Genomic DNA, 26,354 nt, shown 5'->3' on the forward strand with positions numbered 1-26,354 from the left:
CGATGACTCAGCCGACCCTCCCCTGCACTCACACGAGGAGAATGAGTGAAAGAGAAGCCCTGTAATAGAGTATTTTCAGGGAACAGCCAGTTTTCAGTTTACAGATGGCCGCTCACTTGGAAGGGGAGTAAATATGGATGAAAATGGGTTTTTCTCCCCAAACATTAGGGATTTCATAGTAGCCGACAATGGCAGTTAAGAGGGGTCTGAGTGTTTCACACGCGATCTGTGAGTCAGGCCAGGCTCCGAGGGAGGAAAAAGGTGACTTTCTGGGGTCGTTATGCCCATGAAAATTCTCCCTCCCGCAGTAAAACCAAGGGCTTTGTAAGTGAGGGGGGCTTCTGGGCTTCTGAGTCGGTGGGGGTGGGGGGGAACGCTGAATCCACGCTGCAAGTGTCCTGTGGAGACACAGCTGCAGACTTCGAGGCAGCGGCTGGGTGCGGTGCCCGCATTCACAGCCAGGGAGTTTTAACAGACTCTTCACTCAGCTACTCGGGTGGACTTCACAGTTTCCAGCAGGCTCGCTCATCCATTCATTCATTCGTTTTTAATTTTTACTGTTTACCATATGACTTCTTGGCAGATGACCTGTATTTGGAGATGCTCACTAGAAATTTGAGCACTTGTTTGGCTTTGCCGGCCTTTTAGAGATGCCATGGCTGTCGTCAACACTTCTTCTGTCCTTGAAGAATGAAATTAGCCACTCAGTAGTATTTCAGATTCCTTCCTCAGAAACCATTCTGAATAATACATTTTAGTCCCCTGCTCTCACCGACGCTAAAGATTAGTGGGACATAAACCTAGGAACCTATCTTTACCAGGAAAACCCGGACAAGATCACATGGATTCTAACTTTCCAGGGATTTACATTGTCTGTTAGTGACACTGGCTAAGAGTCTGATTTTGTGTATGTAATGAATTCACGTACAGTTACTCTGTAGTCAGTGCCGTGAATCAAATCCAACAATTAAGGCTCGCCTGCCTGAGACCAGACGTTCAGATCACCAACAGTCTTGATCTGGGGTTGCGTTCTCTTACAAACACACGTTCTCACAGCCAGACAAGGAGAGGCTGACCCGTCCTCCCTCCCCGTGCCCTCCCTGATGCAGCGTTCCTATCTGAGATTAAAACCTGAATGTCATCCTGACTCCTGTGAAAGTAAACCATCTGTGAATTAGAGTCAGCGCCATTTTTATTTGAAAACAATCAGTTTTCTTTTTCTTTTTGAAGTGACAGATTTTAAAAGATTAAGCAAAACTGTCATGGATGACTTCGTAAGTTTCAGTTCCCGTTTTCCAGTTTTCGGGGATTTTTTCTTAAGAGGTGTAGGCTGTGGGAGCACAAACAAGGGCTGGATGGACCACTGCCATGGGGCGGGGTGGCCTGGAGGCTGAACTGGAGAGGCAGCGAGGGCACCTGGGGGTCCTCCGCCTCCAACTCCTCACCGATTGCTTCCGATCACGGAGATGCAGACAAAGGAGGAGGGCAGGGACCCACACTTCCTGTTTCCAGGGCAGGGGGTGCACATCACTGGCCTCACCTTTTCAGGGACACCCACCACGTGACCACCCCTTGCTGTTTGGGGGATCATGGGCAAAATTACCTTCAGAGTGATCTTTCTGAACATCAATCTCATTATGTTACTTTCATGCTTAAAATTATTTAATAGCAGGTCATGATTTTCAGGATAATGCTCAGATTCTTTTGAAATATTACTAGACTTCCTATCGCACGAGCCTTCTTCAGTACATTCCAGTTTATCTGTTCTCAAACTGAATCATATTTCTTACTGTTCCAAAATGGGAACTTGCTTTTCCCACCTCCAGCCTAATATAGACTATTTATTTTTCCTTCTTACCTTTCTCTAAATCATCTACTAGATAAGCTCCTGTTCATCCTTCAAAACACAGATGGCTTCACGAGCTCTCAGTCTAGCGTGTAGCTTGTAAATTAAATTCATTAAAACAGCTTATCTATGTCACTAATAGACCGTGAGATATCTCCAGAATACCACCGAATTCCTGGTTTTGTCATTATTGGTCCACCTGTCTGAATGTTCAGCTTGACTGTGAAATACCTGTAGGCTAGGATAATGTTGGAAAAATATAAAGGTCATAATTGGCAATCTTAATATGTGAAGGAAAGCAGACGGAATGATAAAATGGGGGAAGCGGAATTTCAAAGAAAGCGATTTGAGTGGACACTAGCTGTAATGTGAACTCAGATATGTGAGTTTTAATTTATTTCAAAGACTTGAATCTTTAAAAAGTTAAGTCTATTGAAACTATATGGATTCATTCATTTTATAGAAACGCACCCAGTGCTGTTCAAGAAACAGAGATGTTAAATTCCGTATTTCTGGTGCCATCACAGTCTGGTGTAGGATCATTGCAAACGCAAATCTAGAGCTTACCGCGTCCTCTAATTCTTTACCTGCTCGCTGACTCACCTTGCATACAGCCTCCAATTTATCAATGTTCCAGAAACCTTCACTGATTCTGTACTGCCTGTAAGCTCAAAAGCATACTTTTGAGTTTAGTGTCCACAGCCCTCCATAATATGCTCTTTCCTCACCTCGGAAGACCTAACACTTTTTACTCCTCTAAAAGAGGTGCCATTGATCCTTATTCCAACCCCCCCTCCTCCCTGAGAGCAGACAACCCGAGTGAGACCTGTGCAGGCAGGGTCCCGGGCCCACAGCTCCTGACGCACAGAGCTCTCACTGATGACTCCGCCGCGGCCGCCACTGTTGTCAGCTGTCCTGCTTTGTGTCTGGGTCTCTAGTTACTGCGCGGATTTCATTCATGATACTTTATTAATTATATTTCAATGAGAAACGGTTTATGGGGAATGCTTATATTTTTCCTGCAACATGCTTTCTCTTTGTTATTACAGATAAAAAAATTAGTCTTTAAAAAGTTTAATCTCCCTTGCTCTAAAAACATCAGCACTATTCAAATAGATATGTCCTGTTTAAAGCCAAGATGCATAATGTCATAACTGCATTAAAAGTATTCAGCTTCTTTCACTGCAGTGTTAGAATTTCAGACAAGATGCCCCGGTACCTCTTAAAGTGCCCTGCCAGTGTCAGTCTGTTCGGTTTCTAAAATAGCTTTATTTACAATGATAAGAACAACACACACTTTCATGTGTTTTGATGTCTGTGTCACTCTCCCATCAGACTTGTTTTCCTTCCTGCTGATCTGAGATGTCACTGTACTCCTTTAAAGCACAGTTCTTTCTGCTTTCATCATGCAACATACTTTCCGTACCTCCCAGGTAATCCCTTCCAAACAGAAACAGCCCCCCAAACCCCAGCATGTCCACATGCTCGCTGTGAGCCGTCCTTCACACATTCCTGCTGCCTCGTCATTTCACATAGTGCTTACATGCATTGTATCTCATCTCCTTCCTGGCTTTCTGGCTTCACATTAATTCAACTACCTACCTTACTATCTGTCTGTCCTATCCATTTATTCACTTATCATCTATCCATTCATCCCTTCATCCATCCACCATCTGACCCTCCCTCCATCCATCTCTCCATCCCTCCCTCCATCCACTCTTCCATCCATCCCTCCACCCACCTATCCAACCATCATCCTTCTATCCATTCATCCCTCCATCCCTCCCTCCATTCATTCATCTATTCCTCCATCCATCCCTCCCTCCCTCCATCCATCCACCCATCCATCCTTCTGTCCATCCACCCACCCATCCATCCCTTCATCGCTCCCTCCATGCATTCATCCACCCATCCATCTGTCCAACCTTACATCTATCCATCCAACCATCCATCCATCTACCCATCCATCCATCCTTCCATCCCTCCCTCCATCCATCCACCCATCCATCCATCCTTCTGTCCATCCATCCACCCATCCATCCCTTCATTGCTCCCTCCATGCATTCATCCACCCATCCACCCCTCCATCCTTCCATCTCTCCATCCACCCATCTATCCACTCCTCTATCCCTCCATCCCTCCATTCATAAATCAAACATTTGCCAAGGGCCTTCCTAATACCAGCCACTGTGCCAAGCTCTAGGACCACGAGGATGAATAGAACATGGTCTGTCCTTTCAGGAATCTCAGTAAAACAACCATTTTAACTAAAATCGATCTTTCCCAGGTTTAATTCACATATTTCCCCCATTTGCGTCCTTGATTCCTGAAGTTTCCACAGAAGACCACAATTTTGCCTATTTCTGTTTATTACTAATATTTTGGTATTTTACATTTTCATGGTAGAAATGTTCTAATGTTCAGTCTGGCTCTGAATGTACTTTTAAACATCCTCAAATGATACATTTGGACTAAAACACAGTTCTTTTCTCTTTGTTATAAATAGACTATTCTTGAAGTTTAGCTTCAGCACAGAAAAGATAATTACAGCCACACGCATCTAGCAGAGCGCTGTATCTTCTGGTATTTGAAGGAGGTGGTTTGGTTCGAATTACATATAATTACAGGTTAAGAAAAATTAATTACTCTCACCTAGAGTGGTCTGACCTGTACAGCAAGCACTGAGGAATAAAACTACTATTTTGAGCGTAGCAGTGAATTACTCACTATGGGCGCCTGCGTGTCACTTTATTACGGGAATCGTATCAGTGTGGTCAAGAACGCTTAAAAGAGAAAGCCCCTGTCCTCCTCCCAGAGTGACCCACTGTGAGAAGCAGCCAAAGCCAAACCCTAACGAGGCCGCTTGGCCCCGAAAGCTCAGAGGACACCGCAGGGGTGAGCTACCACCTTCATGCACGAAGCACCTTCAGTCTGTCTTTCTAACAAAACGGCCTCAGTGGTGCGGACGACGGTCACCTGCCGCACGGAGCGTGTGTGACGTGTGAGCAGCAGCAGAGGCGGCGCCGCGCCCGCCGGGCTGGGGGCGCGCTGGGGGCGCGCAGCCCTCGGCGCCTGCTGCCCCGGGAAGGGGAAGGCTCCCGGCCCTTCGCCCGGGCATCTGGTCTTACATGGCTCATCCTTAAGAGTGCGTGTAGATATTTTTTAAAAAACCTCGCTTTCCTAATTCCCCAAACGTTTGCTCCGTGGCGTGTCCGCGGCTGCTGTGCGCCGCGCCCCGTAATCCGGCCGAACCGGCTCGCGCGCTCTCCTCCCCGGGGGCCGGGCCCCTCCCAGCCCCTCCCAGCCCCGAGCGTCCCGCGCGCCCCTGGCCGCCAGGCTCGCTCTCGTGAGGGGGGGCCGGAGCACGGCCCGGTCTCAGCCAGCGGCGAGCCGCCCGACGGGCCGAGCGGGAGGGTCCCGGCCACCCCCAGCGGCCCCAGCGGCCCCTGCCCTGCCCACGCTGCGCCCCCTCACCTGGGCTACTCCTCCGTTAGGTTCGCTGCCTGGCTTCCCGGCTCTGGTCTTGTGTTCCAACAGTGCATTTTTTCATGTTTCAAGCATAAATCAGATCACGCTGACACCCTCCTGCCGCCCTACTGATGGCTTCAGGTTGAACTTGAAGTAGAACACTGCGCTTTGCTTGCACACGTCCCGCGGGCTCTGGCCCCTGCGTCCCTCTGAGAACCCATCTCAGCCGGGAGACTCTGCCCAGAGGGTGAAGTTGGTTCCTGATGCGCAAAAAGCCCCTTAGCAACAGGGTTCGTGGCACATGACTGTGAGGGCTTGCTGAGTGAGCACACGAAGACTAGACGGCGAACAAGAGGTGGAGCTGGATTCGGCCCGGACGTGGCCGCCACCCCCCCAGTGGCTGTTGAGAGGCCAGGTTGTCCAGGAAGGCTGTTCACTGAAGGGCCACCAGCCACTGTGACAGCTAAGAATCTTTTTGTCTCCCAGGAGTATTCTCTGACTTATTTCTCTCTCTGGGTGGAGGAGGGTGACGGTGAGATGACAAAGGTCGAAGAACACTGCCCTACGGCGTCCTCTCTCCCCTTCTCACCGGAGCCCAGGGCTCCACCATCCTGCCCCCCTCAGCTCTCCCGGGCAGCCTCCCCCTTGGGTCTGGCACTCCCTGCTCCCACCCCAATCCTGCATCCTGCCCCATCATGTCACTGGCTCCTTCTTGCCCTCAGAGCTCAGCCAGAGCCTGTCGGGTTTGGAGACACCCGTTATGATCACTGCCACCTGAACTAGGGACACTGTGATTGGCCATCACGGGGTCTGCGGTGGTCCCCTCCAGGTGAGGGATTACAGGAACCTAACCTGTAACTATCCGTTTACTACTTATGCCCCCCCACCCCCACCCCCTGACTAGACCTAAGGCCTGTGCTGGGGGACACAGCGTTCTTCCTTACCGTCCCCTGACAACTGCCTCGTGTGACTTCAGGACAAAAACGGGGCTCAACACACGTTTACTGACTTGCTCAATCAACAGACCTGGAATCGGAGGAAGGCAGACTGATTTCTAAGGCATGAAAATTGGATTAAGAGTAGGCAGTTTTCACATCACAATTGTTGAGTGCCATATTACACTCGGCCTTTTGTTCAATGAAGCTGAGAGGGAAAACACAAAATTGCTTTAAAAAAGAAACCATCACACATATCAGCAGGACTTGACTGTGGGTCCCTAAGGAACGTGTGGTAACAGGTGGGAAGTCGGTTCATTCATTCATTCAACAAACACTGGTTGAGTGTCTATTATGACCCAGACCCAGGGGAAGTAAGAGTGAAACACACACACATGTGTGACAATATATAAGGAAAAAAGAGAAGTCCTGTTTGTCCTCAATAAAATTCATGGTGAAAGGGAAAGAGACATACTTTCCAAGAATCAAACATCTGAAATGTTCTTTTTAAAAACTGAGTGAGCATTTGGAGTACTACTGTCTCTAGGTAGTTCAATTATGGGTGATCTATATTTTCTTCTTTAATTTTCTCTATTTTTCAAGTTTCTTATGAAGATGGAGTGCTTTTAGTACAAAGTTATATTCATACATCTGTGTGTATATATGTCTTTAGTACAAGAGAAAAAAGGAAATAAATATAAGTATATATATAGCAATTCCTGGATATCATGCCCACAGTACCAAGAGATACTCTCAGATTGCTAATTTTTATTATTTTCAACATTAATAATGCCAGAGAAAGAGGAGGAGTATGAGAAAAGGAGTAATTTCACAGACTCTTTTCTAGCTTGCACCTTCCAGTTGATTTACGAAGTGCTCCTTGAGTAATAAAACAAAGCCTATAAACCATTAATTTATTGTACTAATAAGCACCAACGGCCCTAATACAATTGTCTTGTCCTGGAAAATGTACAGAAAGTGGCGGGTGCTTCAAACTTTAACAGTTTCTTGCTCTTACTTTTATTATCTTTTCCCTACTGGACTATTTTAGATTAATGAAATAATAAATCCTTCATCCAACTGATTTTATTTAATGTTATGGTAAAATCTTAATCTTGCAATTCTCTGCACTGGAGGAGTGAATCCTTCAAAGACCAGCAATGAAATCGAATTGAAAATGACATTAGAGGATGATGATAAAGAAAATAATTATTGCAATTACTTTTTGTGAATGAATAAACACAAACAGGAAAAATAAATTTCATTAAATTTGGACTTTGTCTTTGGTTATCTCTCTCAGAGTCTGTCTCCCTTTCTCTCTCTCTCTCTCTCTCTCTCTCACACACACACACACAGTACTCAGCATCATACCCCTATCCCGTGGGTAGCTGAGATACAGTTAAAGTTCTAATTTCATTTCTCACTTCCTGCCTGTAGCATCCTGGATGAGTCACCGGAAGCCTTCCTGCGTCTGACTCCCCATCCTTGCAGTGTTAAAGGATACGTGACTCTTGCTAAGGTTATCATCTAAACTTCTCCTTCCAGGAGGTCCTGGAACAGGGGTCATGAACACCTGCTTCGAGGGCCCAAGGACACTCTTCTTTGTCCACAAAGCTGCCTCCACCCCCACAGTTCTAGAAACCTGTCTGGAAAGACAGTGAACCGTTCTGCTGTGAAAGCCTTGCTGGGTGGGGCCGCCCGCCCCGCAGCCCTGGCTCCTCCCTGGCCGGCCGGTGCCGGGGCGGGAGCGGTCCCCGGGCACCGTCGCGGGAACCGGCTCTGGCAGATTTGTTTCTCTGCTCATCAGCCCTCCAGATGGCTCTACCATGAATATAGCATTCGAATAACTCCACAGAAGAAATCCTCCTATAGCCAGCTGATTCTTATAAAACGTGTGAAAATCAGATTCTACCATTTACTTTTCCACTTAGAATTAGTTTCAAAAGCTTTCCCTTCACATAAATGACATAACATTGCAAAACAAGCATGTTCCACACGGGCCTAAATGCCTGCCAGTCACTGTTCCATGGCTTAGGGGAAATCAGGGCAGAAAAAGCTTATTAAATGTGTGGTCACCAAAGGGAAAGTGGGGAGGGATAAATTAGGCATCTGCAATTGAGCAGATACACACTTCTCTGTGCAAATAGATAAACAACAAGGTCCTACTGTAGAACACAGGGAACCATATTCAACAGCTTGTAATAACCTATAATGGAAAAGAATAGGAAAAAGGATGCATGTATATATGACCAAATCCCTGTGCTGCACCTGGAAACTAACGCAGTTGTAAATCAATTGCACGTCAATAAAAGCATGTACAGAGTCTGCAGGGGTTATTTTCAAACGTACCTTAATGCAGGACTAAACTAAAAATGTACCTATTTAGAGAAATAAATACCCGAATAATTCAGAAAGCCCCAAATAGCAGAAGGTTAATAACCAGTGGCTTAATTTAACTTGTTTTCAGACTACTTGGATTTTTTTTCCCACAAACGAAGTAATTAATAGACTCTTTGTTTCATAAAGAAAAATACATCTGGTGAGAAGGAACACAGTCCCAGAAGGCACGCAGAGTCCACTCAGAGCGTTTCAAGGACCTGCTATTCCTTTTAGAACAACTTACTTAAATTCTGCCCTGAAATGAGGACACAGCTCTGACTAGTCCACTGTATTTTCGAAGTGTGCCATTTCGTTGTGAACAGGAACAAGTCACCACCGAGCAGGATGCCTTCCCAGCCATCACTACATCACGCTTTATTCACTTTGCCTCGAAATGAAACCACCTCACGGCAAAGTGGAGACGTGGCAAAGGGAGCGAGGGCACGAGTGAGTTTGCCGAAATGTGTGGTTACTGGTTCGAGTCGTGTGCAGATTCCTTTGAGAAGTAAGGGCGGTGGTGTGAAATGCACCACAGGTGAACTGTTATTTGGAAACCAAAATGCTTCAGGGAAGCTCAGGCAGTGTGATGTACAGTTTCCTCATAAATGTTTAAAATAATTAATTTGACCCTATACCATATCCCACTTAAACTGTGTTTATGTAGTGGCTACTACATATTTTAGAAGTCATTTTTAATTACAGAAGGAAGGCACACATGCATTTACCTCCTAAACACAGATATAAACTCAAATTCCATTTGACTCTCATCTGAACACCATTCGCCAGGTATCAGCACTGTTAGGTGTTTGTGACTTACTCCAGATAAAAAAGAGTTCACATAGGTCTGCATATCCATACAAAGTATGTAGTAGCTTGGTGGTTTTTCATTGACAAAGACTGATTTGCTGGCCTGGCAAACATGTACTGAGCGTCTGCTGTACATCCTTCTGTCCCCTGCTGGGGAAAGAGCAGGAAACTGGGCAGACGCAGCCTCCTGCCATGAGCTTGTCACCGCTGGAGGAGACACAGGCGGCAACTCTGTCAGAGGCACAATGTCAGCAGTGAGAGCAAGCAGAGGGCAGCGCGGGGGCGCGGCTGTGGCAAAGCCGGGGGCCTGCCAGCGGGGGGGGCTGCCAGCCGAGGAGGGGCTCTGCCGAATGGTCTAGGGTGACCGTTCTTGACCTGCCTTCACCCAAGCCGGGACCCCAGGGCCAGCATCCCCCAGACGCACATCTCCACCGTGAGCCATCGCCACCCCTCCTGTTCCCTCTGGACACCCGGAGCACCTAAGTCTCGGCTCTCAGAGTAGAACTGACTGTAAACACTGAACAAAGTCAAACACCTCCTCCCTAGATCCCACCTCCTCTCCTTCCTTTCCTCCCTTTCCTCCACCTTCTTTTCTTTGCAAGAGGCAGTCAGGACCTAGCCTCTGAGAGCCCCGGCTCTTTAAGGGTCGGTGGGCTGACCATCTGAGTAGGAAAGATTCCAGCCTGAATCAGCCAGCCGGGAAGCAGCCAGCTGGTTTCCCCTCGGTCTACAGGGGCATCAGAAACACACAGAAGACAGTAGCAACGGGAAGCAATCTGCTCCGGCTCACGGGGGAGCCTGCCCGTGCCTTTGATCAAAGCTCATGATGCGTGACCTCGGCCCTTCAAACCCTGCAGTCTGAGCGGAAGGACTTCCGAGGACAGCCACGTGGGAGGACTTCCAAGGACAGCCACACAAAAGAATGCAGGTCGAGGCGAGGTGTTGGGGAGAACACAGTGCAGGAGACGAGGTCCGGTCTCAGCACAGTGGCCTTCCCGCCAAAGAGAAGTGTTAGCCACACGGCGTATTTCCAATGATAGGCTGATCTCTAAGATTCTATTTTCTTACACCTGAAATGAGGTCATTACTGCTCACCTGTCCACCTTGCTTTTTCCACATGGAGTTGTCATTAGGTTTAACTTGAATAAAGCAAAAAAAAAAAAAACCCTCTGAATAGTTGTAACAGATTCCAAGGATGAAAAGAATCATCATTTATGAGATATTGGAAATTGCAGAGCTTCACGCACTGACTGAAACCCATGACCACATAAACAGACAGCTCGTGTGGACCGTTAAACACGTGCACAGCACTGGAGGGAGGAGGTCCCCAGCCTCATGAAGCAGGAGGAAACCCCAATGTTCGCCTCCACGTACAGAATTGCTATAACCTGTGAAAGAACAAGGAAGATAGAGCTGGAACCCTGGCGCTGACGATCGGAGGCTCCCTGTGCTGGCTCTGATCGGCGCCCAGGAGGGAGAAAGCAGCCTCCAGAGATCTCCAAGGCCCGTCAGGGCCACAGTGAACGGACCCCATTTTTAGGAAAGGGAACTGAATTTCGAGCTAACAATCTATGCAGATTCACACAGCAAAAGGTGACTCCAAGCTCTGTAGGTTCTGGCAAGGCTCCTAAAAACTATGGAAAAGAATTCAAATCCATCTTGTGCGAACCATTCAGAGTCAAAGGATGAACACTGGCTGCTTCACAGAAACGTGCGTTGTGCCTCTTGGCAGTCTGAGAACCACGCTGCGCATCGGAGGACCATCCACCAGGACCTTGCTCCTGCTTCACATAGCTCCCATCTCCTCCTTGTCCTGAGGACCCTCCCACAGGAGGGGTGGCAATTCTTTCTGCAACTTTCAACCCATTTCACAGAGTAGCTTTGCTTTTGAAACAAAGGAATCTGGCTTTTCTGGGTCAGAAATAAATGGTTTTTTAAAAATTCATTTGCCGTCTGACTAGCACAAAAATGAAATATGAATAAGCTGTATTTCCATGAAGCCAATGATTTGTCTTATAGCATAAAAGACATGAAAGGTTTCATCTTGAAGAAGCTGAAGAAAGAAGCTGGAGAAAGCAGGTTTTCCTGACTACTCAGTATCGATCGTGTAAGCAAACACTATCATCAAAATGAAGACTTTTCTTTTTTTTCACTTTGTCTCGTATTTTTTGCCTCCTTTGGGGAGGGAAAAAGGGAGGGAAAATGAACTAGTGTAATGAAATGGGAGCTCTTCCCCAATTCTTATTTTGATGCACTTTTTCAGTCCCCATGTGTGTTTCAGTGTAACACCGTCCTCAGCTGCAACTTCAAGGGACCTCGCGCACACAGGCACGCGGGCGGCATGGAGGCTGTGAGGTGCACTGCTTTGCCTCCCAGCCCCCCCACGTCTGACCCCGCACCCTGCACAGGTGAGTCGGGGGACTGACGGGGGGCCAGGCACTGTGGCTACCGCCAGGCATTCTTTTAGTGGAAGAATTGTTCCAGAGCCCCTCACTTTTCCTCGACAACTCAAGCTTCTTTCTCAGCGTTTGATAAATCTTTCTTGTCTGTGAGTATTTTCTAAAGAAGAAAATGCACTGAGAAAATCTTAGTGTTATATATATTCACGAACCACAACTCTTCGAATACTGACTTAAAAGTTCCGACAGTGACTCAGTTGAAATGACTTCAGCTGCCTTCGGCTTGTCGAACGACTGCGTTCTAGAACCCCACATCCTATGCCACCGACTCCAGAGCAGTGCGCTGACATCATCCTCTGCTAGTGATTCCTCCTTCCTCCTCCTTTTTTATCCAGTCCTTTGGCACGGATGTGCAACCATGACTGTTACAGACTGTGAGCGCCCTCCTTCAGATCGCTATTTAAAGTTCAGCTCCATTATTAGTTTAAAAAAAAAAAAAGGAAAGAACAAGAGAAAAGGTAATAAAGGCAGAGACTGGGCGGCACAGACAATTAAACCATGACTCATCGATGCTAAAATTCTAGGTTCTTAGTTGCTCGTCATAGACGGATGCGGGCGTCAGTGTCACTCCGGATACTCCCCCTGTTCTGCCTCCCCTGGACCACTTTCAGACACGTCGGTAATTCAGAGCCTCCTGCTGACGTCGTGTCTGAAGTGTGGCACTTGTTTTTGGCCTCGTCAGTTACCAGCCTTTTCACTTGTAGATGCCGTCTCATTATTACGTTTTAAAAAACTGAGATTTATGTCTGCTTTCTAGTAATTGTGACGCTTTGCCAAAGCCATGAGCACCACGCTCTTCGCCACCTGTGTGCTTTCAGATGCTCCAGAACTCGAAGCTTCCAGTGATCTCTCGTGTCGTGGATGGTCGTCCGTTTCCCAGGCTGTGCTGACATTTCCTTCTTGGTTCTTTTACGTTTCAAATTCCCCTTCCTCACACTGGTCACGCCGGCATTCTAGGTTCTTAAGGGATTAAACCAAGTCCGGACTGACTGAGCCCTCGTGTTTCCGGGGAGGCGTCCCCCGCTATTCAGTCTCCTGTGACTCCGTCCTCCTGGAAGCCTGGCGACCCCACCAGCCACAAGGGTGACGGATCGCAGTCAGACATTTACAGTTAGGGAGCTCTGGCCATTGACTGAGGTTGGAGGGGCAGTGACACTTCCAGTGCGCGGTGGGTGAGAAGCAGGGCAAAGAGAAACAGGACAAAGGAGCCCAAACAGGACCTGGGGCGCCTGGGAGGCCCGGGTCTTACAGAAAACTCGGAGAACTCCCGTAAGAGCCAAGAAACCAAGGCTCGGTCCCCTGACTTGACTCCTCTGACTTCTGCTACCTTTGAGACAGTCCAGAAAGCCTCAGTGTCATCGTGGGGGTCTAAGATGGGGGCAAACGGAGGGGCTTTAGAACCCCCGCCCTAAACAGAGCCCCTGCGTCCCTGTGTTTGCTGCTGAGACCAGCGAATCAGAAGGACTGCTGTGTTACCAGGAGTGCATGAGCATCTTGCCTTGCCAAACACATCACAGCGACTGTTTTTTTCAGGTGAGACTCTGCTGGTTCCCTGCGATGACTCAGCCCACACACAGAAAACCCTAAACTGCTCTGGGAGGAGCTCGGGGGTCACCAACCTGCCAGCCTTGTAACTTGCACCGCTGGAGGGCGAGCCGGCATCTCTCCTCGGGGGACAGCATCTCGGCGCCTGGGAGGGTCTCGGCCACCGGCTTATACCTGCAGAGAGTGCGGGGACAGGAAAGCAGTGACTGGATCGGCCAAGAAAATGATTGTCTTCAACAGGATGCCTTTGTTACCCTGTCTCTTCAGTTCTCTCCCCTTTGGACCGTGCCCCGTGAGCCCCTCAAACTCCGTTCATTGTGCGTTTCACATTGGACAGCTGTGAGGCAGCCCTTAGGCTTCACATGGAAAATGATTACAAAAGGGAGTCCAATGTATTTTTCAGTCCTTTCATGTGTGCTTAGTGTGACCACAGAGTGATGCAAATTATCGAAAGAAAGTCTGATGAGAAGGAAAACCAATTAGTTTTCATTTAAATTTTTAGAATACTCTTGAACCACACCTTTTAAGGTGTTCCCACTTTCTTTATTAGCGTTTGAGAGTGAGTCTAGACGTAGTTAGAATCTGCAGTAAAGGGGTGCCCCAAACGCCCACAAGGGTGTGTCGGTGGGAGACAGAGTAGCTCCTCCCCTACAGAGTAGATTTTGAGTATTTTAAATCTTTCAGTAGGACATTCTAGTTTTGGGAAGGTTCCTCTGAATAATTACATTTCACTCCCTGGCTGAAATTCATGGCTATGCAAAGGTTTCTTCTGGGTTTCTAAAAAAATGCCTTTCAAAATTATGTGATCCATTAAAAAAATCTTTGTGAAATTTCCCTTTGCACTTAGCGCATCTAACACAACCTGTAAGCAAAACTGCGTTGGTTAGAGGAAGGGGGAGGGGGGAGGGGGAGGAGGGGGAGGAGGGGGAGGAGAGAGACAGGAGAAAGGAGGAAGCGCTGGGTTGCTGCTCCTGGTTGCGCTGTGTGTTTATGGTCCTCACTCTGGGCTGCCCTGGGAACTCAGTGCCAAAAATTAAACCACCGAAGTTTTCTGTTATTTTCTGGATAAGTCTCAGCTTTTCATCTAAGATTGTTGCAGCAAACCTGGCATCTTCTAAAACGAGTCCTTTGTTTCCCGAGGGCCACTAAGGAAGGAGGTGTGTTGCCTCCACTCTCTGCCCACCGGGTGCTGGGAGGACGGGCACATCCCCCGTGGACATACTGCTCCTTCATTTCTACAAGAGCAGTGGTGAAATGAGATGCCCAGCACAGGGCAGTGCAGCGGGAACCGTGGGTCTGGCATGTCCCATAAATACGGAGAAAATAGACTCATTTCACTTTTTCAGCAGTAGACATTCATTCCTTCTCTAAAATCCTTTTAGCATCGCCACCGAAAACTCACTCTGTTATCTGTCCTGGATTGAGAATTGTCAGAATCTCACCAGCCGTGAGTTGGACAAAATAAATACACCAGCATCAGCAACCTCCCTTCCTTCTCATACACAGATTTTTGCTCATGTTATCAGGTCAGGGTGCAGGAAGGAGTAAAATAGTCAGCTCCGGAGGCAGAACGTGAAATTGTCATGCCAGAGGCAAGGCTGTGAAAACCCTTGTTCGTCATTTTGATCACACGGAATGGTCTGAAACGATCTGCGGATGATGGAAGTGTTCAGTGATTTTTTTTTTTTTTGATAAAAAGCAAGAATGTGGTTTTCTACCCAGCAGGCACGTAAGTTGGCATTTTTTTTTGTTTTCTTTTTTAACTGGTTCTACTGTGGTTGCTGCAGAGGAGAAAGGGTATTACCGGGGTGGAACAGAGCAGAGGAAGAGGGTATAATGGAGTGTGGGTGTGGACGAGAACTAGGAGTAAGGTGTGCCAAGGGCAGTGGAGGGACCACCTGAAAGGTTGTGAGCACCCCAAGGAGATGCTGGTGCTTCACATCGGAGCATCACTGGGCAAGCCGGGATGATGCACTGTAACGTCAGAGGGGTTCAATGGCAGTAACTGATAACTGCACAATGTGTCTGAATTGGAAAGAAACTGGACTGGGGATCCAAACCCAGCTTCAGCTTCCAACTCCACAGCAAATTTCCCACAAGACCCTAGGCAAGACACCTGGCGGGTAATTCTCCCCTCTCAGTCCTGCCCCGGTGTGCTTCTCAGGACAGGACACAAGTCAGATGCTGCATTACGAACATGAGTTTAATTCTTATCCGTCCTCAGAGTGTGTGAGGTTCCCAAGGATACGGGGCCATCTTTGCACCTGCTAGCTTGCCTGTGTATGGGGAAAGTGTGATAAAATGATGAAAGGCCGAGGACTGGGCTGGGGGAGTGGAGGATGGGGTGACATCTTCTGAGCACTGAATGAGGGCAAGGGTATTTTCATAGGTCACGTTGCATCATTCCTGGAGGATGCAGGGGGTCCAGAGGATCTCTTCTGATAGTGAGAGAGCTGGTCGTCACAGAAGTGAAGTCACCTGCCCAAGTTCACACAGAGATGACGTGGAACTGCGTCTCTCCCCCAAAGCATAAGTGAGTGTGACCTTTTTTGGAAACAGAGTCCTGGAAGATGTAATGCAGTTAAGATGAGGTCATTAGGGTGGGCCCCAAACCAGCAGGACAAGTGTCCTTATAAGAAGAGGAAACGCCACGTACAGACAGAGACACATGGGGAGGCAGAGACTGGAGAGATGCAGGTGCAGAGATTGGAGTGACACGGGTGCATGGATTGCTGGCCACCACCTGTAGCTGGGAAGAGGCCAGGCAGGGTTCCACCCAGCCTCAGAGGGGTGTGGCCCTGGTGACACCCTGGTTTTGGATTTCTGGCCTCTAGAACTGTGAGAGAGCCCGTTTCCTTTGCTGGAAGCTCCCCCAGTTTGGGGTGCCTCGTGAGGGCAGCCCTAGGAGCCTGACATGGACGGCTGCAGTGGTTGAGCTGGACTCGAACCCGGGGCCACCCGACTCCAGGGCAACGTCTCCAGCAGCACTGAGGCAGTCTCGGCAGGACGGAGGGAGCCCCCGGCCCCACGTGGCTCCAGAGTGAGAACAGGATGAGACGGCGTGAAAGACCGACCCGGCAAACCCGACGGTCACCCTCGGCAGACGGGACAGGCAGAGAGGACACAACTCGGGCCCTGACCTCTGGGTGACTGGGCCCCTCCTCAGCAGCGAACTAGAACTCATAATGACACAGGCTCATTCAGGCAGTCAGGAAAATCAGTGCGTTTCTACCATTTGCCCAGAGTCACACAATGAAGTGAAATCACTCAAATGATCTCTTTATTCTTTTATAATCGTCTCATTCTGGAACTTGGCTAATTATCACTGAGAACTGAGCTGACATAATTCAAGTATCTGAATACGGTATGGCATTAACAAGTCAGAATAAAAATCTGAATGCTTGGGGCTCCTCCCCCCCATTTTATATTGTTCTTTTGACACCTAAAATGGTATAATTCTGACATTTCAACTGAAAAGACAAAAACGTCATCTCAGGCAGGGCAAGGTACTCTGTCTCAGTGTAATTAAAAACATCTGCCTTTGGGGATGTGAGTGGCATCTATCCGCGGTGTCACTGGTCTATCACTGCACTGACACACGACCGCACTGAAACCTCACGGTGGTAACCAGCCTGAGCCCGGCGCTGCACGTATGTCCCGAGCACGGGTGGGATTGGAGACGGAGGTCTCATTCCTCCACCCTCCTGGCCTCCATGGTCCAAGAGGAGGCCACCTGGGCCCACTGGAGGTCCCTACACCAGGCTGACACCTGCCCTGCGTCCCAGATCAGCCAGCCGATGGTAAGAAGTCAGTGTTAACTCCTCCAGCAGACCCCCTCTTGTCTCATCCTGGTTTGGATGAGGGGCATGACTGGGATCCGGTCCACGTCCAGAATCAAGGTCCTGTGGCTCATTCATTGGGCTCATTCCATCCATCAACTAATGCTGACTGAGCACAAAATATCCACCGGGAATGCGGGAGAAATGAAACAGACTAAGGTCCTTAGAGCCTAGGATGGAGACAGACAGACACGCAGATGAGGAGGGATGTCAGATATGAGGAGAGAGAGGGAGACACATAGAGCAGGCAAGGTTTTGGGGCCGGCGGGTGTCAGCTGGGGAGGAAAGGGAGGTGGCGCTCTCTGGGGAACAGGGCTCAGAACCGAGGGCACAGCAGGTGCAGAAGCCCGGGGTGGGGCATCGCATGCCTGCTGGAGGCAGGGAGGGGCAAATGTGGTTGGCAGGCAGGTGAGAGGGAAGGTGGAGGGGTCGGATCCACAAAGCAGCCACACGGGGTGAGGACAGGGGTCCCGCAGGGGACTCCAGTGACTTCGGCTGTGACTCTGAGAGTCCTGGAGAGGGAGCGAGGGTTTGAGTAGACAAGTCACATCACTTGACATTCACAGAATCGTCGGAGCTGCCAGGCTGCGAGGGGCCCCAGGGAACAAGCAGGCGGGGGGGAGGCTATCTGGAGACCCCGCCCACAGCCCCGGAGGGAGGCCATGGGAGCGGTAGGAACTGGCTGTAACTCTGTCCAGACTGGAGGCAGACCCAACAGGTGCCAGGATGTGTATGTGAGGGGAAGAGAGGACGACCCCAAGTTCTTAGGCCCAGGAGGCAGGAGGATGAGCTGACACTCACTGAGCTGGAGCAGACTGGGGAGCTTAGTGATTTCCCGGGACCAATGCCGCATAAACAAGCGGAAGGCATCAGTGCCACTGAGAACCGAAGAGGAGGAGGCACAGAGAAACTCCTCAAAGAGGAGTGGGCCCAGCGCCAGCCGACAGCCCCGAACGTGGCTCCCTGCCTCCCTGGGCCAGCAGCCCGGCGGCGGTCAGCTGCTTCTGCGTTGCGTCCGCCTGCCCGACCGGACAGGACTTGCTGACCGCTCAGGAAGCTGGGTCTGTTGCTGTCGCAGGGCTGAACGCTCGGCGTTCTCTTGGGGCTGAAACTGAAACCCGGGCTGGATGCTCCATTTGCCTTGTGAACGTGTCTCTGACAGCTTCCAGCCTCCCCCACCGCCAGCCTCCATCCTGAACTGCTGACGCGTAAGCATGGGCTCCCACAGCAGGCTCTGCCACAGCTACTGAAAACCGCAGCACACATATCCTGCTCGTCAAGTTCTGCTTCCCCATCAAGGATTCAAGGACGCCGACTCCCTGTGGACTCACAGGATCGAGAAGATGACAGTGAAATGATAACGGACATGACCATACTTTACAAGATTCTAAGGGGCAGAACCACACCACTGCTCATTTTCATTCTGGGGTCCCCGTATTCTAAGAGGAACAGATTGACGCTGAGGTAGCAGAGAAAAGCTAACAATTAAGAAATGTAACGCAGAACCTAAGGGAAGAGCTGAAATCAGCATTTCTCTTGTCTAAGGCGGTTCTTCCATCTACTTTTAAGAAGAACTTTGTGGTCCTAGACATGAAAAAAAAAGAGGTTATGCAGTGACTGTAGACATCAGGGTAAACACTGCAGTGACTCAACTGACTGTCACAAAATTGTAGTCGTCGCCTTAGGAAGATGCAGGGTGTGTGTATCAAGTGAATGCTTAAAAAACTCAGGTGTCTCTGAAATTGCTTCTGTTTGCTGAATATTTCCTCCATTCTCAAGGAAAATTCTGCTGTGAAAGTTTTAGTCCCGTAACCCCTTAAAATTCAATTCTGTTCAGCAAATATTCTTTGAGGACCTATTACGATCAAGATACTCTGTTAAAATTGGGAGTTCGAGATTTGCAGATACTAAATACTGTATATGAAAATAGTAAACAACAAGTTTATACTGTACAGCACATGGACCTGTATTCAATGTGTTACAGTAACTTATAATGAAAAAGAACATGAAAAGGAATATATATATAAATCTGAATCACTACGCTGTAAACCAGGAATTGACATGACATTGTAAACTAACTATACTCCAATAAAAAAATTTTTAAGTGCTGCAAAAAAAAATATACCCTGCTAAGAAATGCACTGGTCACCAATGCATTTTGATTTCGCTGCGTATGATCAAACATACAACATGACATTTCTTGGCCAAAATTATATCTTAGAAAAGACGTGGTTTCCTTATTTCAAGACCTCATGGCATTTGTCTTATTATGTCTTATTTAGTTGGGACAACAAAAGAATGTTGGAGGAGAACCGAGAACCTCCTTATCCTTGAGGAAGGCCTGGATCATCCACAGGAGGAAGACAGTGGGGTGCCAGGGAGCTCTCAGTGGAGGGAGGATGGTGGAGGGAGATGGCCGGTGAGGGGGGTGGGCAGGCGGGGCTGGGACTGTGCGATTTCCGAGCAGCCAGGGAAGGCAGGGCTGGAGGTGTGGTAGGCAGTGTGGAGGGGTTGAAGTGTGTCACACGGGGAAGGGGCTGCTGGAGTTGTGACTGGGGACTCAGACAACGCCCAGAAGAAACCGGAATCCTGTGGCATCGAGACATTAGCAGATGGTGGAGAAGCGCGAGGACTGGGTCTGGTGCTTCAGGACACACGTAAAAGGAGAGGTCAAGGGCTTGAGGGCCAAGTGGAGTCAAGCCAAGTTCTGGGATGCTTTGCTTTCCAGAGGCAAGGAAGAACACACAGACTCCATAGGCCGGCTTGCAGACGCACGCAGGTCCTACGCTCTGTTCGTGCTTGTTTTTGTGTGTTTCTGTTTTCCTCCGGGTGACCTTGTCCGCGGACGCTCAGCTCTCACAGGATGAGGGCACCGCTTCTTCTGGACCCACGGCCTTGGTAGGGTCCTGCGTGGTCTCTCTTTCCAACACGCAGGCCACACAAGCAGCTGTCGGGCCGCGGTTAAACAGGGATGCGTTTCACGGTTCTACAAGCTTGCCCGGATTGTCACCGCGCCCTCATGTTCCTGCGCTCACAGTAAACGCAGTGCAGGTGCGAGGCGTGATTTTCTAGCTCTCTGGGGCTAATTTCCAGCATTCAGAGCGCTGAGTGGTGGGCTGAGCATAACAGCTGCCTAGCAACGGGACTGACATACATCACAGAAACAGTGAGGGATGCAGGAAAAGGAGCACAAGTGGGCTTGGAGAGGAAGGGAACCGATTTCACCGTGGGGTGGGCAGGACGTGAGGGGAAATGAGACCAGGCGGAGGATTTACAGAAGTGCTTCTCAGTGAAAGAGGATCACTTCTGTTTCCTCTTAAAGGGAAGGATGTTCAAGCAAAGAGAGAAAATTGTCAAAAAATCATCTTATTCACCCCCAAATCTATTGTGTTCTCTAAGCATGCCCGTTCTTTCTCTCCTTCCATAACTCTAAGGTTTGGACATCCCACCTAGGCTGGCGGGTCTGTCCAGGTGTCAGCCCCCGCGCCGTCTGCCGGTGGTGGGTGGGCTCTGCGGGGCCTCCCCCAGGCTCACACTGCAGAACAAAACCTGAGCTGCTCCCATCCCACATAGAGCTTTACCATGTGCACCTGCCCATCGCCCCACCCCATCTCCCACCAGCTCCCCACCGGTCCTCCGCATCCAGCCAGTCAAACCGCTTCCACCCTCCCCACCCGCCTTGCACCTGCTGGACCCTCTGCTTGGAGCTCGTCAGCCTGATACCGTTTCCAGGGGGTTCACCACCTCTGCTCTCCAGTCCCCACGACCTCCCCCTGTACATTTACAGGAAGAATGGGAGGGGGATGTTAGCTATGTTTTGCAGTGGCTTTCGGGTCTCCTGGAGTGTTCAGACCTGGAATTTGGTCTCGAGTTAATTTTCACGTCTACTGGGACTAACATTCAGCTCCCCAGTCTCATCGGGATCTGCGTGTGACTCTGCCGAGGGGAGAAGAGTCTTCACATGAACACCACGACAGTCTCTGGCCCACTGCTCAGCCCACCAGGCAAGACTGAGTTCCCCTCGCTTTCCAAATTGTGGTAAACAGGCTGCTGTCACCTTTAGAAAAAGAGCAGATCATTCAAAGACACTGTGGTGCTTCACTTTCCCATGGGCTTCCCAGCTCAAGAGCCCCCAGGAACAGGGTCCTTGGGAAGAGTCGGGGGACAGGGCAGAAGAGCTGCCCCACTGACGTCACCCTGCAGCCGCATGCCCCTGACGGTGCTGTCGGGGCCGGGGGGCTGGGTGACCAGCACAGTGAGGGTCCTCCCTGACTTCCATGTGCAATTCTCCAGAGTTCACAATGGGGCAGGAGGAGGCAGGGCAAGGGGGGGAGAGATGGGGGAGGGGGACCCCAAGGAAGAGGTATCGGGTGCCTGTAAATGTCAGGGTATGACGCCCGGTCATTCCACACCATTCCTGAACTCTCCCAGCAGCCCCAGAACCACCCGCACGGGAGTTGCAGGATGACTTCAAAGAGTCAGTTTACAGCGAGCTAGGGTCCTAATCCAGGTGGCGAAACTGCAAGTCTCATGGGGCTTCTACGAAATTTGGGAGATGGGAAAAAACCAGGCACTTGCCCCTTTTTTTTCTGAGCTTGAAAGGACAAAGGCAGCCATCAGAATACGGAATAACGTATAAGTGAGGAACATTAATAAGACAGGAGGCGGGAGCAGCAAGGCTCCAGGCTACTGCCTGAAAGTCCGTCTTCCCATCAGGGTTACACTCCCTCCTCTGTCTCTCTGTCCCTGTCTCTGTGTCTCTCTCATTATGCTGGGGAGGTGTTGCTTTTGTTACTATTATTTTAACAGCGTTACTATGTTATTATTTTAACGTAATCACGGTTACATTTATTAGGCATTTATCTGTGAAGATTCTAAAACACAGCACCCCAAATTCAAACTCAGTGTCTGGCTTTCACATCGCTGCTGGTGGAGACCCAAAGGTGAGAGAAAGGTGGTGATACGGTAGACTGAGGGGGGTTCTGAGCAGGCTGCCAGGCCCTGGAGAAGCCCCTTCTGTACCCTTCACCGGAAATCCCCGGGATGGTTTTTGTGAGGGTTCTACCGAAGGTGTGGGGCGTTCTTGGGGGCCCACTGCTAACGTGCCAACCGGCTGCACCGTGGGGACGGCCGGGTACAAAGGACCACAACAGAAACGTGTCCACTTGCCCCGCAGCTGCTTCCGCGACAGCATCTCGCTCCGCTGCCCGCGGCAAAGCAGGCCACATGGAGACGCGGCCTTAATCCTGCGGCCTTCATTCACACACTTCACGTAATTAAGCCAGAGGCTCTTATCCCAGACAATATGGAGCTAAACAATAAAAAAGAATGCAAAATCGTACCTCTGCTCCTGGGATTCGCCAGTACCACGAAGCCAATAAAAAATGAATTCAGAGCATCTGCCTAGAATTTCCATGACAATGCTCTCAAGTGCTCTCACATCAGCCCGCCCCTCCACTGCATTTTAATTGCACAAGGTCGCACCATTCTATTTACTGAGTGAATGGAGGGAAGTGAAACCCCCATTACGAGTGTCCTGGTGTGAAGTACACATGCAGTTCCACTTCCAGGGCAGCCTCTTCAGCAGGTAAACTTTGCCTTGGCCGGGTTTGGACTTGCTTCTAATACGGCCCTGGGATATTTTTCCACCTAGGAGCCCCCTCTGTGCACGCACAGCACTCCAGAGCCATCTACTGTGGGAGACATCTAGAACCAGGCCCTCTGGGAGGACAGAATCTGTGATGGAGATGAAACATCCAGGGCAGGCAAAGGACCCGGGGCCGGTGCTCTCTGACCACGCCGCGCGCGCCGGGGAGGATGCCGAGCACCAGCGGTGCGGACGCTCGAGCCGCCGTGGCCCCTCCTGCGCCGCGCTCTGTGGAGTGTCCTGGCTGAGCCACAGCCTGGCTCTGTCAGGTACAAGAACAGCTTGCTTCCTTCGACTGAAAAGAACAGATGTTCATTTGTTGTTTAAGCCTAAATAGGAGGCCTCTCTAAGCTCTGTGGGTTAAGGGAAGTTATCCCATTCCTAAACCAATTTGCTCCTTAACCACATGTGCACCAGGGTCAGTCTGACCTCCTGTCTTTCACTAGGAACAGGAAACCAAGGCAGGTCTATTTGTTGGAGATACTTGTTCTTCTAGTGTTTGCTCTCCCTACCACACAGAGAAGGCAATTCATCTCCTTGAAAAAGGCTAAAAATGTTTATGAAGATTGGTGGCTAATGCCAGTTATTTTACTATTTCAATAAGTTCATGCCGATTTCAGATCCCGAATTGAGTTACTTCCAACCGTATGAACCTGCTGTTCAGAATATCATTGCTGTTATAACTGGTTAGCAAATCAGGAAGGAGAATGAAGTTGTTACGGTCTCCAGAGGAACAGCCTAGCACTGAAGCCAGATCTCATGACTTCCACGGCCATGAAACTTTCTTTTGAACATCTGCTTTTGAAAGTGTGTGACAAGAGCTGAAGGAAGACTTAGGGTTCAGTATTGGTTCAGGACATCAATGATGTTTGTTAACTTTGGAAAGTATTAATTATTTTTAAAAACATGTTATTGAAGTGTGATTGACAAGCAGCCATATGTATTCAGGGCATCCAATAGGGTAAGTGTGGAAATGTGTATCTGGGAACCATCACCACAGCCAATGCCATAAACACAATCTACCACCTCCAGAAATTTCCTCTGCCTTCTTCATTTTCATCCACTTATTTTTTTTTAAATAAGAGCACTTACATAAGATTCGCCCTCTTGGCAATTTTTTAAGATTACAATACACTCCTGTTAGGCGCAGACACAACTCTGTATGGCGCACCACTAGGACTCACTCATCTTGCAGAACTAAGGCTTGGTGTCCTTTCACCATCACCTCCCCGCTTTCCCCTCTGCCCACCCTCTGGCAACCATTCTGCTCTCTGCTTCTATGACTCTTACTACCTCGGATTCCATGTATAAGTGGGGTCACACAGCATTTGCCTTTCTGTGCCTGGTTTATTTCACTTAGCACTATGCCCTCCGGGTTCATCCGTGTTCTCATGAATGAAACAATTTTCTTCATTTTTAAGGCTGAATACTATTCCGTTGTATGTAAACACCACATGGAGAGTACTAATTTTAAAATGCAGTCAGCTACGACTTACAAAGACAAAACTGGCATTTGTGTGGTGGTCAAGTCGTGAAAAATGAGCAGTAGTCAATTCTAATGCCAGTTACCGGGGTTCTCATCTGGAGCCACGAAAGGCAAGCAATGTGCATTTTTAAGAACCCAGGATCAAAATGATAAACTTAACACCTAATTTCCTTTCTCTTCAAGGAGACACTTTAAACACAGATATGGTACTCTTGAACAATATAACAGAGACGGTTGACAACAGTGAAGGGTAACTAACATTAAGAGTGAGAATCCAAGTACACTTGCATTTTGAGGGAAAATAACATGGTCACGTAATTGTCATATTTAATCTTGATCACTTATTGTCACCATTTGAAAACACTGACTGGACAGGACAGGTCCACGTGAGAAGCGCTGGTATTTGAGACACCTCAGAAATTTAAGGATATTATCACCCACCGTTAGGCACTGATGTCTCCAATGAAAGTTTTAATTCAAAGAAAGGCACAATTAAAATCAGTACTAATTAGAACTCTAAAGGAATTAATAATACACAAAATGCCCTGTCTCTTCACATCCACTGAGACACCGCACACCCGTGACAAAGTGCACGCTGCGGAGTTCCGCTTCCCATGGCCTCTGGCTCTCACACTCCCTCTCTTGACAATTACCACGAAGACCAACGGGTGTACAACACTTTGCTTGGTCCTGGACACAATGGTCGACAAGATATGGTCTTGCCTCTGGGTATCCTTTCACAAGAATGCTGGGTGCTATCCAGTGGACCCCTGGGAATTACCTAATTTTATGGAGGTATCATCTTTGATTGCTTTTGAATAGGCAATTTCGTAGCTCTGCAGAGACAGAACTGAAACTACAGAAAACTGATAATGTGCAGATAACTTTTGTCCAAAGTAACAGAAATGACATTTGTCAGGGCAGCACCGATAAATTTTGCCCATAGAGAAGATCATCTCTGTGAATAAAATCTAGTTTTAACATCTGACTAGTTCTAGTTTCCTCTTTACATAAGGAGGTGAACAGAATATTTGATGTGTGTTTAGATTATATCTATATGCCAGTCATGATTTTACCTTTTTGAAAATTAAATTTTACCACGGTATGATGGGGTAATCGAGAATTAGCAAGGGATGGGTTGACATTCTACAAATAATCAAATCCAATTCACATCTTCATCCCAGTACACTCTCCCGCCTCTGCAATCCAGTTTCCATTTTTGTGAGCATCACTCTGTGGAAACATCATACGTCAAGGTGGCTCACAAATCTACACAGGCAAACCCAGTGGCTGCATTTCGGGGCTTTTTCTCCCCTGATGCTTCTGTTTTCGTATCACTTGATCTTTCTGTGGCATACGAACCCCCTGGCATCTCCCTCCCTGAAACAGTCTGCCTCTCACCTGTCCCACACATTCCCGGTCTCCACCCTGCACTTTATTTCCTCCATCCTTCTAACCATTGTATGTGCTTTTTTAGTAGCACTTGCTTCCTGCCTCTCCCGGAATGTCTTCCTCAGTAGCAGCAAATGTACTCAAGACTGTAACAATCTCTTATAAGCCAATGTTTTAAAAATTTTGTGTATGTAAGACACCACAGTCACTCCCCTGAACGTCACACCAATGTGCTGAATCGCCCCTGGACAGGCAGGTTGGATGTCCCAAGCACACCTCAGGACCAACCCATTCCACTCCCCACTCCTGCCCCATATGCTCCCATTTGTGGTCAACTTTCTATCTACCTCCCTCCCTGGCACCTGGAAGTCTGGAAAGACTGGTCCATCAGCACGTACTGACCACTTCACAACCTAAACATCTCTCAAGTTTATATCCTCTTCATCTCAGTTAAGTACATGCCATGAAGCCTCAACCACTTCGTTCTCAATGACTGGACTCCATCCTCTCCTACATGCACCTCGGTCTTGTCAGACTCTCACAATTTCTCC

General features: G+C 48.8%; 1 protein-coding gene across 1 annotated transcript in view; it reads right to left on the reverse strand.

Moving 5' to 3' along the window:
• Positions 1 to 26,354, reverse strand: part of LOC140696223 (unconventional myosin-XVI-like) — a 211,129-nt gene that overhangs the window by 71,366 nt on the left and 113,409 nt on the right. Inside the window, 1 exon segment of the mRNA XM_072960641.1 lies at positions 13,514 to 13,613. Coding sequence (XP_072816742.1) covers positions 13,514 to 13,613 — 100 coding nt within the window.

Source organism: Vicugna pacos, chromosome 4, assembly GCF_048564905.1.
Source record: "Vicugna pacos chromosome 4, VicPac4, whole genome shotgun sequence".
In the NCBI taxonomy this organism is placed as follows: Eukaryota; Metazoa; Chordata; class Mammalia; order Artiodactyla; family Camelidae; genus Vicugna; species Vicugna pacos.